This window comes from Triturus cristatus, chromosome 8, assembly GCF_964204655.1.
Source record: "Triturus cristatus chromosome 8, aTriCri1.1, whole genome shotgun sequence".
NCBI lineage: Eukaryota > Metazoa > Chordata > Amphibia > Caudata > Salamandridae > Triturus > Triturus cristatus.
Window position 1 is genome coordinate 171,351,467 of NC_140591.1, and position 14,824 is coordinate 171,366,290.

Genomic DNA, 14,824 nt, shown 5'->3' on the forward strand with positions numbered 1-14,824 from the left:
TGGGAGAGGCGGAGATCAGGGGCCTCTGGTCTCCGTCGTAGTCCGAGCTTCACATCAACCTTCTGGAGCTCCGGGAGATTCGATTTGCACTGAAGGCATTCCTTCCCTGTGTCCGGGGAAGAGTAGTGCAGGTGTTCACAGACAACACCACCACCATGTGGTATTGCAACAAACAGGGCTGAGTGGGGTGGTGGACCCTATGTCAGGAGGCCCTTCGCCTCTGGACATGGCTGGAACATCAGGGCAATTCCCTGGTGGTTCAACACCTGACAGGTTCCCTAAACGCCAGGGCGGACAAACTCAGCCACAGGTGCATGATGGATCACGAATGGTGTCTTCACTCGGAGGTGTTGCAAGGTCTCTCTCCACAGTGGAGAGAGCCTTGATTAGATCTATTCGCCACCGGCGAGAACCTGCAATTTCAGCAATTCTGCGCGTTGGAATTTCCAAAGCGGCACTCGCTTGTCAACGCCTTTCGTCGCGAGTGGAGTTGCGGTCTGTTGTATGCCTTTCCGCCTATACCACTTCTGCCCAGAGTGCTGAAGATCAGGCGCGACAGGCCCCAAGTCATTCTTGTGGCTCTGGATTGGGCACGAATAGTCTGGTATCCCGAGCTGCTCAACATGGCCATCGATCCTCCGATTCGACTGCCTCTTCAGGAGGATCTTCTGTCGCAGCAGCAGGGGACAGTCCTCCCCCCGAACCTGTCCAGTCCCCACCTCCTTGCATGGAGATTTAGCGTCAGAAGTGGACGTCTTTCAACTTGCCTCCCGAAGTCTGTGACGTAATCTTGGCAGCCAGGCGTCACTCCACCTACAGGTGGAACAAATTTGTGGCACAGTGCACAGCAAAGGCTGTGGATCTCCTTTCTGCCCACTCTCTGAAGTCCTCTTGTTCCTTCTCTCTTTAGCCCAGCAGGGCTGTGCTCTGGGCACTATCAAGGGCTACCTTTCAGCCACCTCTGCCTTCCTTAGGCTGCCAGATCAACCTTCTCTTTTCAAGTCCCCAGTAGTTAACCGTTTCTTGAAAGCCTTAACGCATCTCTTTCCTCCAATTCCTTTCGTTATGCCTCAGTGGTACTTGAATCTTGTACTAACTCACTTAATATGCACTCCCTTTGAGCGGCTTCATAACTGTCCTTTACGTCTCTTGACTCTTAAAACTGTTTTCCTGGCAGCCATCACTTCTGCTAGAGAGGTGAGTGAGCTCTAGGCTCTTTCCTCAAAGCCTGCTTTCCTGTCTGTTCACCCAGACAAGGTGGTTCTCTGGACCCGTCCATCCTTTCTTCTTAAGGTGGTCACTGCCACATCCATTACTTTGCCCACCTTCTTTCCGCCTCCGCATCCTTCAAAGGAGGAAGAGAGGCTCCACCGTCTGGACCCAAAACTTACGCTCTTCTATCTGGATCGCACAAACCAGTTCTGGATGGATGATCAACTTTTTGCTGGCTACGTGCGTGCAAATAAGGGTCGACTGTACACAAGCGCACCATTTCTAGATGGGTCGTGTTGTGTATTAAGGCATGTTACTCTCTAGCTAAAAAGGAGCCTCCAGTGGGGCTACGCGCTCACTCCACCAGGGCGACAGCTGCTACTACTGCCTTGGGAAGAGGAGTGCCTCTGAATAACTGTCAGGCGGCCACATGGGCATCGCTGCACAGGTTCACCAAACACTACTGCCTGGACAGCCAAGTCCGGAGAGACGGCTTCTTCGGCCGTTCTGTTCTCCAGGACTTTCTGGTGTGATCTTGGTTCGCAGACCCACCACCGGGGTTGGTATTGCTGGAGTATCTATTCTAAGGTAAGGAATCTATAACTAACTTGTTTCTTTCAGATGCACAAGTTACTTACCTTCGGCTCGGCTAACATTAGTTAGTTATAGATTCCTTACCGCACCACCCATCCTCCCCGTTCTGCGAACTGATTTCTAGGGTTAAGGACATCCTTTCAAGGCCCTAGTTTTTTTGCACCAATGGTCAGTGTCTTGCATGGCTCTGCATTTCTGGCACGGTAAGTCGTGTACAGAACTGACGTCCGTGCGCGAGGGTGGCGTCTAAGTAGCTGCCGCAATGTCATCCCGGCGACCCTGCTGCCGACGAAGAACGCGGAGCCGACCAACGCCACCTTCCGACTCGCAGAGGTACTACTGATGAAAAAACTTTCCGGATCCAGTCTGACACCTGGGGGTAATTCTAAGGTAAGGAATCTATAACTAACTAATGGTTCTTACAGATATATTGTTACCGAAGATAAGTAACTTGGGCTTTAGTTAAAGAAAAAGCAAATCTGCAATATTATTCACAGCACATTTTTTAGGTAAGCAGATACGGTGAATATTTAGTACCCAACTACAAGGATTCCAACTTTCAATATTACAAATGTTTCACTTAATTACACTGCATTTAATTTACTTAATATTTTTATTTTTTCTGTTTTAAAATATTGAATGCCAGCTGTAAGTCTGGTGCTGTCCTGAAAAAACGAATCCATTGCTGCTGCCCTCATTTAGATTGGTCATTTACATGTAGTTTTGTTTTACAGATAAATGACCAAAATTCTTTCAGAAGAACTACATCTAAAAGAGTAAGTCTATTGTGTTAAAATTTTGTGTGATTACCGCTTTTTATGTGCGACCGATCACCACAAGTAAAATCACAATACTTGAAGCATGATTGCCTTCATTGAGAGTTGAATATGTTTTTTACAGTGTGGTTGAGATATTTTGGCTGGCACGCATCAGTCTCTTTGGTCTTTTTGAGTTACGTAAATCCTGTGCAGGGAAAGGATTGTTTTAGTGCAGGTAGTATATTCTAAGCACATTTTAGGTATATAATGCCTTCTCTGTAGAGATCCCTTCTCAGATGTAATTTTTTGTTTCTCAGAAGAGAGATTTCACCCTACCTAGTCTTTGAAATGACACTCTCTAGACTTCCATTCTGTTACACATAATTTGGGGCTCAAGGACTACATATGCATAAGCATCTAAATTGTTTTCTGTTGCTTTCAGTTAGCACACTCCCCCATGACTAAAACAGTCACTATTTCCATCAATGCATTTTATACACTTGTATTTCAGGGGGAATCTTCAAATCGTGCCATGTTTGTTGGAGGGAGCCATTTGGTTTTACAGTCCCCTGATAGTCCTGGGACCTCATCTACCAGTGGAAAGAGCGAGGTAAAAAACTATTTTCTTTTCACAAACTTGGCCTGATGGGAGTTCTTCCATTGGCAAATATTGCATAGGACCATTTGAGCCCCCCTACCATTTTTTTCTGGATGGCCTGATGCTTCTTTATGGTTTTTCCTGTCCTATTCTTGCTTGTTTGGTCCTCTGACCTGCTTTCCAGTTTTTTTGTGTCCTCTCCTTGCCTTTCTGGACACTTTCAGATGTAGGTGGAGTTCAGAATGGCCAGGCCATGGTGTGCTTTGTTTGAGCCCTTGTTTATGGGCTAACCTGTTGGTGGTGGGCCACTGGATCTGTGAAAAATTTAAAAATATAAACTTTTTGGATAGAGACTTCTGACCTTAGAATAATCCCCAGTATAGACTGCATCCCGAAAATCTTCAGCAGTGCCTCTACGTGCTGGTAGGTGGCATTGGTCATCTCTACATTTGCATTGTCTGCATCAAAGTGACATTTTGGTGCTCTCATAAGCTCCACCCGGCTTGCTGATATCAGTTTCTTTCTTACTGCGCCAACAGCATGGATCTGGAGAGCTACTGCAGTCATTTAGATTTGTTTTCTTCACTTTTTTGATGTTATGTCAAACCATTTTTGAACATTTGTTCTATGTGCCTTTGGCTTTTAAACCTTGTGGTGACTGCCACAAACAAATGTCAGTGCCAGATTCTCACTTGGTCTGTCTCTGGTTCCTGGTGTCAGACCACAACCCCAAGGCCAAGGCAGAGTTCAAGTCCACGCACCCCAAGGCAATCCGTGAGCGGGCGATAAAGCTCCTGGCGGCACAGCAGAAGGTTCCGTGCAAATTCCCTGTCCCATTCCTGATGAAGATCTCATGGCTGTTCACCTAGCTGTTCCTGCAGATGCTTGTTTTCCCGCTCCAAGACGTCCTCTTTGAAGCTGAGTAAGTAAAAAGAGCACAAAAAAAGTCATTGAAGCAGGCTTCCCCCTCCTGACATTGTGTTTCCTGGAGCCGGTGCAACTTCTGCTAATTTTAAGGAGTTTTACGATGCCATGCATGCCATCTTCCGGACACCAGGTCCTTCTAGCCCATCCTTTGGGCCCCATGGAGCAGAGAGATGCCCCTGCTGGGTTACGGCCAGCAGGTCTAACTCCGATGCAGGAGATCCGGACTGATGCAGCCAAAGGTTTCCTTCTTCTTGCCTGGCTTCATTCCTTCCAGTTCCCGCGGCACCACTCGACTAAAGCTCAACAACATAGTCTGCTCCGAGCCGGTGCTGTCCAGACCCCACCGACCACTGGACGTACCACTCAAAGATAGACCCTCCCTTCCTGAACACGGAGATAGGGAGATGAGGAATGTGAGAAGTTGGCCTGATATATGATGTCACTAATTCTAGTGTACACCCTGTATCAGTCCAAACAACCCTTATGGTGATTGGTTGTAAAGTCAACCTTATATACCAGCTATCCTAGTGGTAGCATGGACAAGAGCAGTCTTAGGCTAAACTCTGTATGGCATGTGAAGCCAGCTGTTATACCATTTGTAATCCCTTGAATATTAAATGAAAGGACACCACAACAGATGTATATAAAAATAGAATGTATTTATTCTAGTCAAAATACCCTCAGCACTCTTTATGAGATTCGAGGTAAGTACAACACAGTCTTATTTAAGCATACATTAAGTCACACAGGTAAGTAATACAGTTAGGCCCTAGGGGCCACGCAAACCATATACTAAGTAAGTGGTATAAGAACCACTGTCACGAACACAGGATAGGCCTAGGCCTAGGGAATCGCTGGGGCTACACTATACTACCAAAGGTTAGGAAGTGGGAGGCCCACGGGATTCAGGGGCAGAGTGGAAACACTCACGCGTAATGCGTAAAAGTCGATAGAAATAGTAGTAGTTAGAAATTAAGAGTTTTAGGACACTTCTGGAGTAACTAGGAGGTTGAGCCTTGGAAACTAGACCCTAGGATAGTCAATACCCTTGTGAGCACCGGAGTACTCAAGTTACCTAGCCCACGGGCTGCGGGTGCATAGGTGTGAACTTGCGTCGGGTTTCGTCGTTGACTCCTATGGATGCCTGAAGGAAAGTTGCTGACAGGCAGTCAGTGAAGAGTGTCCGGTGGATCCCAAGGATGGAATCAAGAAGGAAGGTACCTGCAAGCAGAAGGGACAGGGTCTAGGTCACCAGCCAGGAGCCAGGAAGGAACCAGGAAGGAACCAGGCGATGTCGTGAAGATGCAGGTGAAGAGGTGAAGCTTGTCGCGGCAGCCACGGGTACCAGGAGGCGTCGAGGACGACCAGGACCAGGAGATGAGCTGTCCCACGAAGGCTCTTGCTGTCGGCGGCGTCTATGTCGAGCTAGAACCCAACAAGCCTTGGCAAGCAGAACCCACGCAGAATGGAGGACTTGCTTCTGGTGCAGACCAGGAAGGTCTGGGGTGCTTCTCTTTCACAGAGGAGCGAGTGCCAGTCTGGAGGAGCCGGACCAACAAGATAGAATCAAAGGTTCGTCGTCGCAGAGGTCACTAGCCAACGGGCCAGCAACCGGACAACACGTCGAACAACTCAAGTGCAGAAGGGCCCCACGCAGAACACGTGAAGTGTGGGGAGCTGATCTTCTTTGCAGATGGTGCTCGGGATTGGGGCTTCTCAATTCCCCAAGCACAGCCTCGAGGGAGCCTCAGAAGTCGCGCTAGTCAGTTACTAGCCACTTTTCCCTCGTCGCCTCCACGGGTCTCAGCTCTGCTGTAGGTGTGGATCTGGTTCAGAGGTGTCTGGAAGTCACGGCGCTGGTCAGTCTCTGCAGTCATCCCTCGCAGGATCAGTCGCAAAGCAAGCAGCGGTCGCTGGATGGTGCCTGGTTGCCCAGGGTGGTCACTGTAGGAGAGTAGGGTCTGCTTTCTATGTTCACCCCCACTTTTTGCTTTTGCTTTACTGGTTTTCGACTTAGATGTGGCTGTGGGCCTGCTAACCAGACCCACAGCCCTTCTGTTCTCTCTCTAAATTGATACTATGTACTTTAGGTGCATAACCCATTTGGATAGGATCACCTTATTGGCCCCTGTACAGTGTACCTTAGGTACCCAGGGCATAGGTGTACCCTAGGCCTACCAGGGGCTGCAGCATGTATTATGCCACCCCTGGCCTGGCCTTCCATTATGACACAACTGGCTGATCACTCAGCTGGGGCAAGGTTGTGTAATCACTCCTTGCTTAGGTGTAGTATTCCTATACCTAACTTACATATAGACACATGTGTACCTATCAGCCGCTCCTATGGCAGGCCTTAACAATCCTGGAGGCAGAGTGCTTGGTAACATGTGAGATGGTGCTCTAGCATGAGCTGAGCCTGTCTGCAGCTTTCGGAACCATGTCCTTATAGCTGTTCTATGATATAGCCTACCATATACTCTTAAAGTGCCTTATAATCTTAAACGGTTATGGTAACTATGGTTTGGCTTTATCAAAACATGTCGTGTAAGGTGTCTAACACTTTGGAATAATACCTCCATCCCATTTCTGGGGATGAGGATATTATCCCTCCCTTCTAGAGGGAGAAGACATGTTGTAACCTACTTACCCGGTTAAAGTTAACCAGAGCCCCAGCATCACAAAATGGATGCTGCTGCCACAGACACGAGTCTGACCTCCTGCTGCTGGGAGTGATCCCGGCAAGGGAGGCTTGGACAATAGGTTTCCTGCCTTGGGAGGTGCGAGCTCCACCCCAGACAGGCCTTAGTGTATTGGGGCAGGGAGGGATGAAAAGAATGAGACATGCCTGGGGCACACAAGGTGTCCCGTGCATAGTCCAGTTCAAACCGGTGCTGGGGCACTCCAGCCCCAGTCCTGGCGCGAAACTGGACAAAGGGAAGGGGGTGTAACCACCCCCCTCCCAGGTCCCACCCATAAGGCGTGACCTAGCAGGTAACCCAGCCCCCCCAGATTAGTATAAGAGTGGTAGCTGGCCCCCAGGAGATTAGATTATCCTGAACCTGCAACTTGAACAGAAACTCTGGACCTTCGACATTCGACGAAAGAAGAAGACTGAAGAATCTCCCTTGTGGCCAAGGAGTGGCTACCCTGTGCAAACAGGCACCATCAAGAGACTACCCTTTGCTGAAGTTCTACGAGGGACCGACTGCAGAGCCCGACCAGAGCCTTGACTTCCAGACTTCTCCGACCCTGATCCACATCCACAGCCGAGCTGAGATCCGTGGAGGCGACGAAAGACGTGGGACCGGCTACCTGGGAAAAGGGGCTAGTATCTTCCAGCGCAGCTTCTGAGGCACCCTCGAAGTTGTGCACCGGGGTTTGAGAAGCCCCAACCCCAAGCACCATCTGCACCGAAGATCAGCCCCCCACACTCCCGGAGTCCTGCGTGGGGCCCTTCTGCATTTTCCTGCTTGCCGCGTCTGTCCGGTTGCTTGCCCGTTGGCTAGTGACCTTTGTGACGACGCATCCAGAAATCTTCACTGCTGGTTTGGCTCCTCCATACTGGCTCCCGCTTCCTTGCAAAAGAGAAGCACCCCAGACCTTCCTGGTCTGCACCAGAAGCAAGTCCTCCGTTCTTCGTGGGTTCCGCTTGCCAAGGCTTGGTGAGTCCTAGTCCAACTTCGACGCCGCCGACAGCAAGAGCCTTCGTGGGACAGCTCGCCTCCTGGTCCTGGTCGTCCTCGACATTTCCTGGGCCCCGTGGCTGCAGCGACAAGCTTCACCTTCACCTGCAATCTTCACGACATCGCCTGGTTCCTTCCTGGTTCCACGTGGTCACTGGCTAGTGACCTTGACTCTGTCCCTTCTGCTTGCAGGTCTCCTCTCTTCTTGATCCCAGCCTTGGGATCCACCGGACACTCTTCACTGACTGCCTGTCAGCATCTTTCCTTCAGGCATCAATAGAAGTCCACGACGAAACCCGACGCAAGTTCACACCTATGCACCCGCAGCCTGTGGGCTAGGTAACTTGGGTACTTCGGTGCTCACAAGGGTAGTGACTATCCTAGGGTCTAGTTTCCGAGTCTCGACTCTCTAGCTGCTTCAGAAGTGTCCTTAAACTGTTATTTTCTAACAAGTACTATTTCTATTGACTTTTACGCATTACGCGTGAGTGTTTCCACTCTGCACCTGAATCCCGTGGGCCTCCCACTTCCTAACTGTTGCTAGTGTAGTGTAGCCCCAGCGATTCCCTAGGCCTAGGCCTATCCTATTTCCGTGACAGTGGTCCTTATACCACTTCTTTAGTATATGGTTTGCGTGGCCCCTAGGGCCTAACTGTATTACTTACCTGTGTGACTTAATGTATGCATAAATAAGACTGTGTTGTACTTACCTCTAATCTCATAAAGAGTGCTGAGGGTTTGACTAGAATAAATACACTTTATTTTATATATATATCTGTTGTGGTGTCCTTTCATTTGGTATTCAAGGGATTATATATGGTATCACAGCTGGCTTCACATGCCATTCAGAGTTTAGCCTAAGACTGCTCTTGTCCATGCTACCACTAGGATAGCTGGTCTATAAGGTTGACTTTACAACCAATCACCATAAGGGTTGTTTGGACTGATACAAGGTGTACACTAGAACTAGTGACATCATACATCAGGCCAACTTCTCACATTGGTGAGCAGCGGTTGGGATCTGAGCTTGCTGTTGTAATACCATTGTAATCTTGAGATACTAAATTGAAAGATCACACAGATATTGTTTAAGTACATATAACATAAATTATAATACTTAAGTCCTACTGGACTTAGTGGTTGTAGGGAGTAACACACCCTGACTACAACCACCAGAGAGGTTTAGTAGAAACAACTAGTGTAGGTAGGTGCACACACCACACCCTCACTAGATCATGTCTCTGGGAGGAGATCAAGTAGATGCTCTCTCAGGAGGGGCAGGTCTGAAGAAGACCCCCTCTAGATATGATACCCTAACTTTTCAGGAGATGAGACAGTTGTGTACCTCCAGAAAGTTAAAACTGGGTGCAAACCCTACCCTCCTTCAGTTAGTACAGCTCCTAGAGGAGTATGATGCTTTGAGGGCCTCACAGGCCAGTACCCTAGGTACGAAGGAGGGTCTACCCACCACAGAGGATTCAGATGGGGCTTCAGATGAAGAGGTAGACAGCCAGAGCCAAGTAGGAAGACTTAGCCAGGCTAACCTAAGCTTACATGGGAGTTTGCATGGGGTCCCCCATACAAACCCCCAAGTGGGCTTACACAGAGAAGCAGGAGGGGCAGATCCCCTTCAAGGGAATCCATCCACTCCCATATCTCTAGCATCTCTAGTGCTTCCTCTCACAGGGGAATGACTTCCCCTGAGAGAAAGGAGTATGAAGCCAGAATGAGGGAAGCTAATCTGAGGATTCAGAGGGAAGAACTTGCCCTTGCCAAGGAGAAGCTTGCTCTGGCTAGAGAGCAAAAGTTAAGTGGGTCAGAACCCACTGGTGGCAGCAATATCCCTAAGGATAGAGACAGGCACTATGATAATAGAAACCTGAGCAAGATTGTCCCTCCCTACAAGTGTGGGGATGACATCCACAAATGGATAACTGCTTTGGAGAGAGCTTGCAAAGTACAGCAGGTACCCCAGAGTCAGTGGGCAGCTATCTTGTGGCTCTCCTTCTCTGAGAAAGGCAGAGACAAGCTCCTCACAGTTAGTGATGAGGATGCAGATAAGTACACTGTCCTGAAGAGTGCTCTAATTGATGGGTTTGGCCTAACCACTGAACAATACAGGTTGTTGTTCAGGGATACCCAGAAGACACAGACTCAGGACTGGACTGACTTTGTAGATTGTGCCAGGGCTCTGGAAGGCTGGCTAGTGGGAAGTAAGGTTAAGGACTATACAGGATTGTATAATTTGATCATGAGAGAGCAAATCCTTAACAACTGTCAAAACCAGCTACTGCATCAACACCTGATTGATTCTGATCTGACTTCTCCCCAAGAATTGGGAAAGAAGGCAGATAGATGGGTCAGGACTAGAGTTAAGCAGAAAAACCAGAACCAGGGCGGTGATCAGAAAAAGGCAGACCAGAAGGGTAATGATCAGAAACAAAAAGACCAGAAGTCTTCACCAGGCCCCCAAAAGGCTCAGGGGGAGGGTGGTCCTAAAAAGGATAAAAAGAAAGATGGCCAAAAGAAACCATGGTGCAACTATTGTAAATCCAACTTACATTGGTTTAGTGAGTGCACCAAAAAGGATAAGCCCCCAGCCACCATTGCCCCTAAGGCAACTGTACCCCCTAGTCCAGCTGTAAGTGGTGGTTCCCAGCAAAAGGGTGTAGTAGGGTTAACCCTGGGAACTGAGGAGGATTCTGGCCTAGTCAGAATACCTACTCAGGCTGTTCTGATCTGTGATGGGGACTTAGCTTTGTCCTCTACTGTAGGCCCCAGTAACCTGGGCAAGTACAGACAGACTCCTTTTATCAACCAAAGAATGGCTCAGGCCTACAGGGAGACTGGGGCTAGTGTCACAATGGTGACACCTGCCTTTGTGGACCCTGGACAGATCATACTAGCTGAGAATTACCTAGTGACCAACGCTAGCAATGCCACTACCTCCCATAGTGTGGCTATTGTTAACTTCTCCTGGGGAGGGGTAACTGGCCTCAAGAAAGTTGTTGTTAGTTCAGACCTTCCTGTAGAGTGTTTACTGGGCAATGATCTTGAAACTTCAGTTTGGTCTGAAGTGGAGTATAGGACCCATGCAGAAATGCTGGGGATAGATGCACATGTCCTTGCTGTGACCAGGTCACAGGCCAAAAAGTGCACCACTGAACAAGTGCTGGATCCTGAAATAATGGACCAGTCACAACTCAAGAGAAAGAGCAGTAGGGTTAAGGCTGTGCCTTCCCCCCTGCCTCAGGTGGTGGATCAGCCCTCCCAGGAGGATGATTCTGAGAGCCCTGAAGGAACTGTCCTAGAAGAACTTGAACCTGATCAGTTTGAGTTTCTTGGGACAGGGGGACCTTCAAGGGCAGATCTGAGGCAGGCTCAATTAGACTGCCCCTCTCTTGAACCCCTCAGACAGCTGGCTGCTGCTGAGGCTGCAGGGAATGCTCAAGGTACCCATAGAGTGTATTGGGATGAAGGGCTACTGTATTCAGAGGCTAGAGACCCCAAGCCTGGTGCATCCAGGAGGTTGGTCATACCACTGAAGTTCAGAGGCTTCCTTCTTACCTTGGCCCATGATATTCCCCTTGTAGGACATTTAGGCCAGAACAAGACTTGGGACAGGCTTGTCCCTCACTTTCACTGGCCCCATATGTCAGAAGATACTAAGGAGTTTTGTCGCTCCTGTGTCACCTGCCAAGCCAGTGGCAAATCGGGTGGCACCACAAAGGCCCCCCTCATACCACTACCTGTGGTGGGGGTTCCCTTTGAAAGAGTGGGCATAGATATTGTAGGACCAATGGACCCACAAACAGCATCTGGGCACAGATTCATACTGGTGATAGTGGACCATGCCACCAGGTATCCAGAAGCTATTCCCCTGAGGACCACAACAGCTCCTGTTGTGGCAAGGGCCCTGCTTGGAGTATTCTCCAGAGTGGGCTTTCCAAAGGAGGTCATTTCTGACAGAGGTGCCAACTTCATGTCAGGATACTTGACTGCATTGTGGAAGGAGTGTGGTGTGAACTACAAGTTCACCACACCCTATCACCCACTGTGCAATGGGCTTGTTGAGAGATTCAACAAGACACTAAAGGGAATGATAAAAGGTTTACCAGACAAGCTTAGGCGAAGATGGGACATCCTTTTACCCTGCCTTCTGTTTGCTTACAGAGAGGTCCCACAAAAGGGGGTTGGCTACAGCCCTTTTGAGCTTTTGTTTGGGCATCCTGTAAGAGGACCCCTATGTTTAGTAAGGGAAGGATGGGAGAGACCTCTCAGACAACCCAAACTTGATATAGTGGATTATGTACTTGGTCTCCGCTCCAGGATGGCAGAGTATATGAAGAAGGCTTCTAAAAACCTTGAGGCAAGCCAAGAACTCCAAAAAGCTTGGCATGACGAAAAGGCTATTCTGACTGTTTACCAGCCAGGGCAGAAAGTGTGGGTGTTGGAGCCAGTGGCCCCAGCAGCACTCCAAGACAAATGGTCTGGACCCCACACTATTGTTGAGAAAAAGGGAGAAGTCACCTACTTGGTGGACCTTGGGACTCCCAGAAGCCCCCACAGGGTGCTTCATGGCAACAGATTGAAGGCATATGTTGACAGGGCAGACATGGGGCTACTCATGGCTACAGATGAGGGGCAGGAGGAAGAGAGTGACCCTCTCCCAGACCTGTTGACTCAGAACCCTGATGATGGCTCAGTTGATGGTGTGGTCTTTTCTGACAGCCTCACTGTCCATCAGCAACAGGACTGCAGACAGGTTCTGCAATCCTACAGACATATGTTCTCTCTGACCCCAAGTCAGACAAACTGGTGCACCCATGAGGTGGACACTGGTGACAGTCTGCCTGTGAAGAGTAAAATCTACAGGCAACCTGACCATGTCAGGGACTGCATAAAAATTGAGGTACAAAAGATGTTGGAGCTGGGAGTCATTGAACCTTCAGAGAGCCCTTGGGCTAGTCCTGTAGTTCTTGTGCCAAAACCTCACACCCAAGATGGTAAGAGAGAGATGAGGTTTTGCGTGGATTACAGAGGTCTCAATGCTGTCACTAGGACAGATGCCCACCCAATACCTAGGGCAGATGAGCTCATTGACAGACTGGCAGCTGCTAAGTTTTTGAGCACATTTGACCTGACAGCAGGCTACTGGCAAATCAGACTAGCTGAGAATGCAAAGGCCAAAACTGCTTTCTCGACCCCAGGAGGACATTATCAATTTGTGGTAATGCCCTTTGGTTTGAAGAATGCACCTGCCACTTTCCAAAGGTTGGTGAATCAAGTCCTTACTGGGTTGGATGATTATTGTGCAGCTTATCTTGATGATATTGCTGTCTTTAGCTCCACCTGGGAGGATCACCTGGTCCACCTGAGGAATGTTTTAGAGGCCCTGCAAAAGGCAGGCCTCACTATCAAGGCCACTAAGTGCCAGATAGGGCAGAGCAAGGTTGTATACCTGGGCCACCTAGTTGGTGGGGGTCAGGTTCAACCACTGGAGAGCAAGATCCAGACCATAAAGGACTGGACTCCTCCAACTACCCAGACTCAGGTCAGAGCTTTCTTGGGCCTGACTGGGTACTACAGAAAGTTTAAGGTCCATTGTGACACCACTTAATGACTTGACCTCCAAGAAAATGCCAAAGAAAGTTCAGTGGACAGTAAGCTGTCAAAAAGCATTTGATGACCTGAAGCAGGCCATGTGCAGTGCACCTATTCTGTAAAGTCCAGACTACTCCAAAGAGTTCATTGTCCAGACAGATGCTTCTGAGTTAGGTGTGGGAGCTGTTCTTTCACAACTGAATGTAGATGGTCAAGACCAGCCCATTGCTTTTATAAGTAGAAGGCTGACCCCTAGGGAGAAACGTTGGTCAGCTATTGAGAGGGAGGCCTTTGCTGTGGTTTGGGCCCTGAAGAAGCTGAGGCCATACTTGTTTGGCACTCACTTCAAGATTCAGACAGACCATAAGCCCCTCTTGTGGCTAAATCAGATGAAGGGTGAAAATCCCAAACTTCTTAGGTGGTCCATTTCCCTACAGGGGATGGACTTCACAGTGGAACATAGACCTGGGACTGACCATGCCAATGCAGATGGACTCTCCAGATATTTCCACTTAGAACATGAAGACTCAACTGGTCAAGGTTAGTTTAATGTCCCTAAGTTTGGGGGGGGGGGGTTGTGTAGGAGAGTAGGGTCTGCTTTCTATGTTCACCCCCACTTTTTGCTTTTGCTTTACTGGTTTTCGACTTGGATGTGGCTGTGGGCCTGCTAACCAGACCCACAGCCCTGCTGTTCTCTCTCTAAATTGATACTATGTACTTTAGGTGCATAACCCATTTGGATAGGATCACCTTATTGGCCCCTGTACAGTGTACCTTAGGTACCCAGGGCATAGGTGTACCCTAGGCCTACCAGGGGCTGCAGCATGTATTATGCCACCCCTGGCCTGGCCTTCCATTATGACACAACTGGCTGATCACTCAGCTGGGGCAAGGTTGTGTAATCACTCCTTGCTTAGGTGTAGTATTCCTATACCTAACTTACATATAGACACATGTGTACCTATCAGCCACTCCTATGGCAGGCCTTAACAATCCTGGAGGCAGAGTGCTTGGTAACATGTGAGATGGTGCTCTAGCATGAGCTGAGCCTGTCTGCAGCTTTCGGAACCATGTCCTTATAGCTGTTCTATGATATAGCCTACCATATACTCTTAAAGTGCCTTATAATCTTAAACGGTTATGGTAACTATGGTTTGGCTTTATCAAAACATGTCGTGTAAGGTGTCTAACACTTTGGAATAATACCCCCATCCATTTCTGGGGATGAGGATATTATCCCTCCCTTCTAGAGGGAGAAGACATGTTGTAACCTACTTACCCGGTTAAAGTTAACCAGAGCCCCAGCATCACAAAATGGATGCTGCTGCCACAGACACGAGTCTGACCTCCTGCTGCTGGGAGTGATCCCGGCAAGGGAGGCTTGGACAATAGGTTTCCTGCCTTGGGAGGGGCGAGCACCACCCCAGACAGGCCTTAGTGTATTGGGG

General features: G+C 49.0%; 1 protein-coding gene across 3 annotated transcripts in view; it reads left to right on the forward strand.

Moving 5' to 3' along the window:
* BRWD1 (bromodomain and WD repeat domain containing 1) overlaps window positions 1–14,824 on the forward strand; it is a 2,304,433-nt gene that overhangs the window by 1,972,364 nt on the left and 317,245 nt on the right. For all 3 annotated transcript variants that reach the window (XM_085621250.1, XM_085621251.1, XM_085621252.1), the window contains 2 exons: window positions 2,541–2,582; window positions 3,076–3,174. In XM_085621250.1, the coding sequence (XP_085477376.1) occupies window positions 2,541–2,582; window positions 3,076–3,174 (141 nt within the window). The remainder of the gene's footprint in view (window positions 1–2,540; window positions 2,583–3,075; window positions 3,175–14,824) is intronic.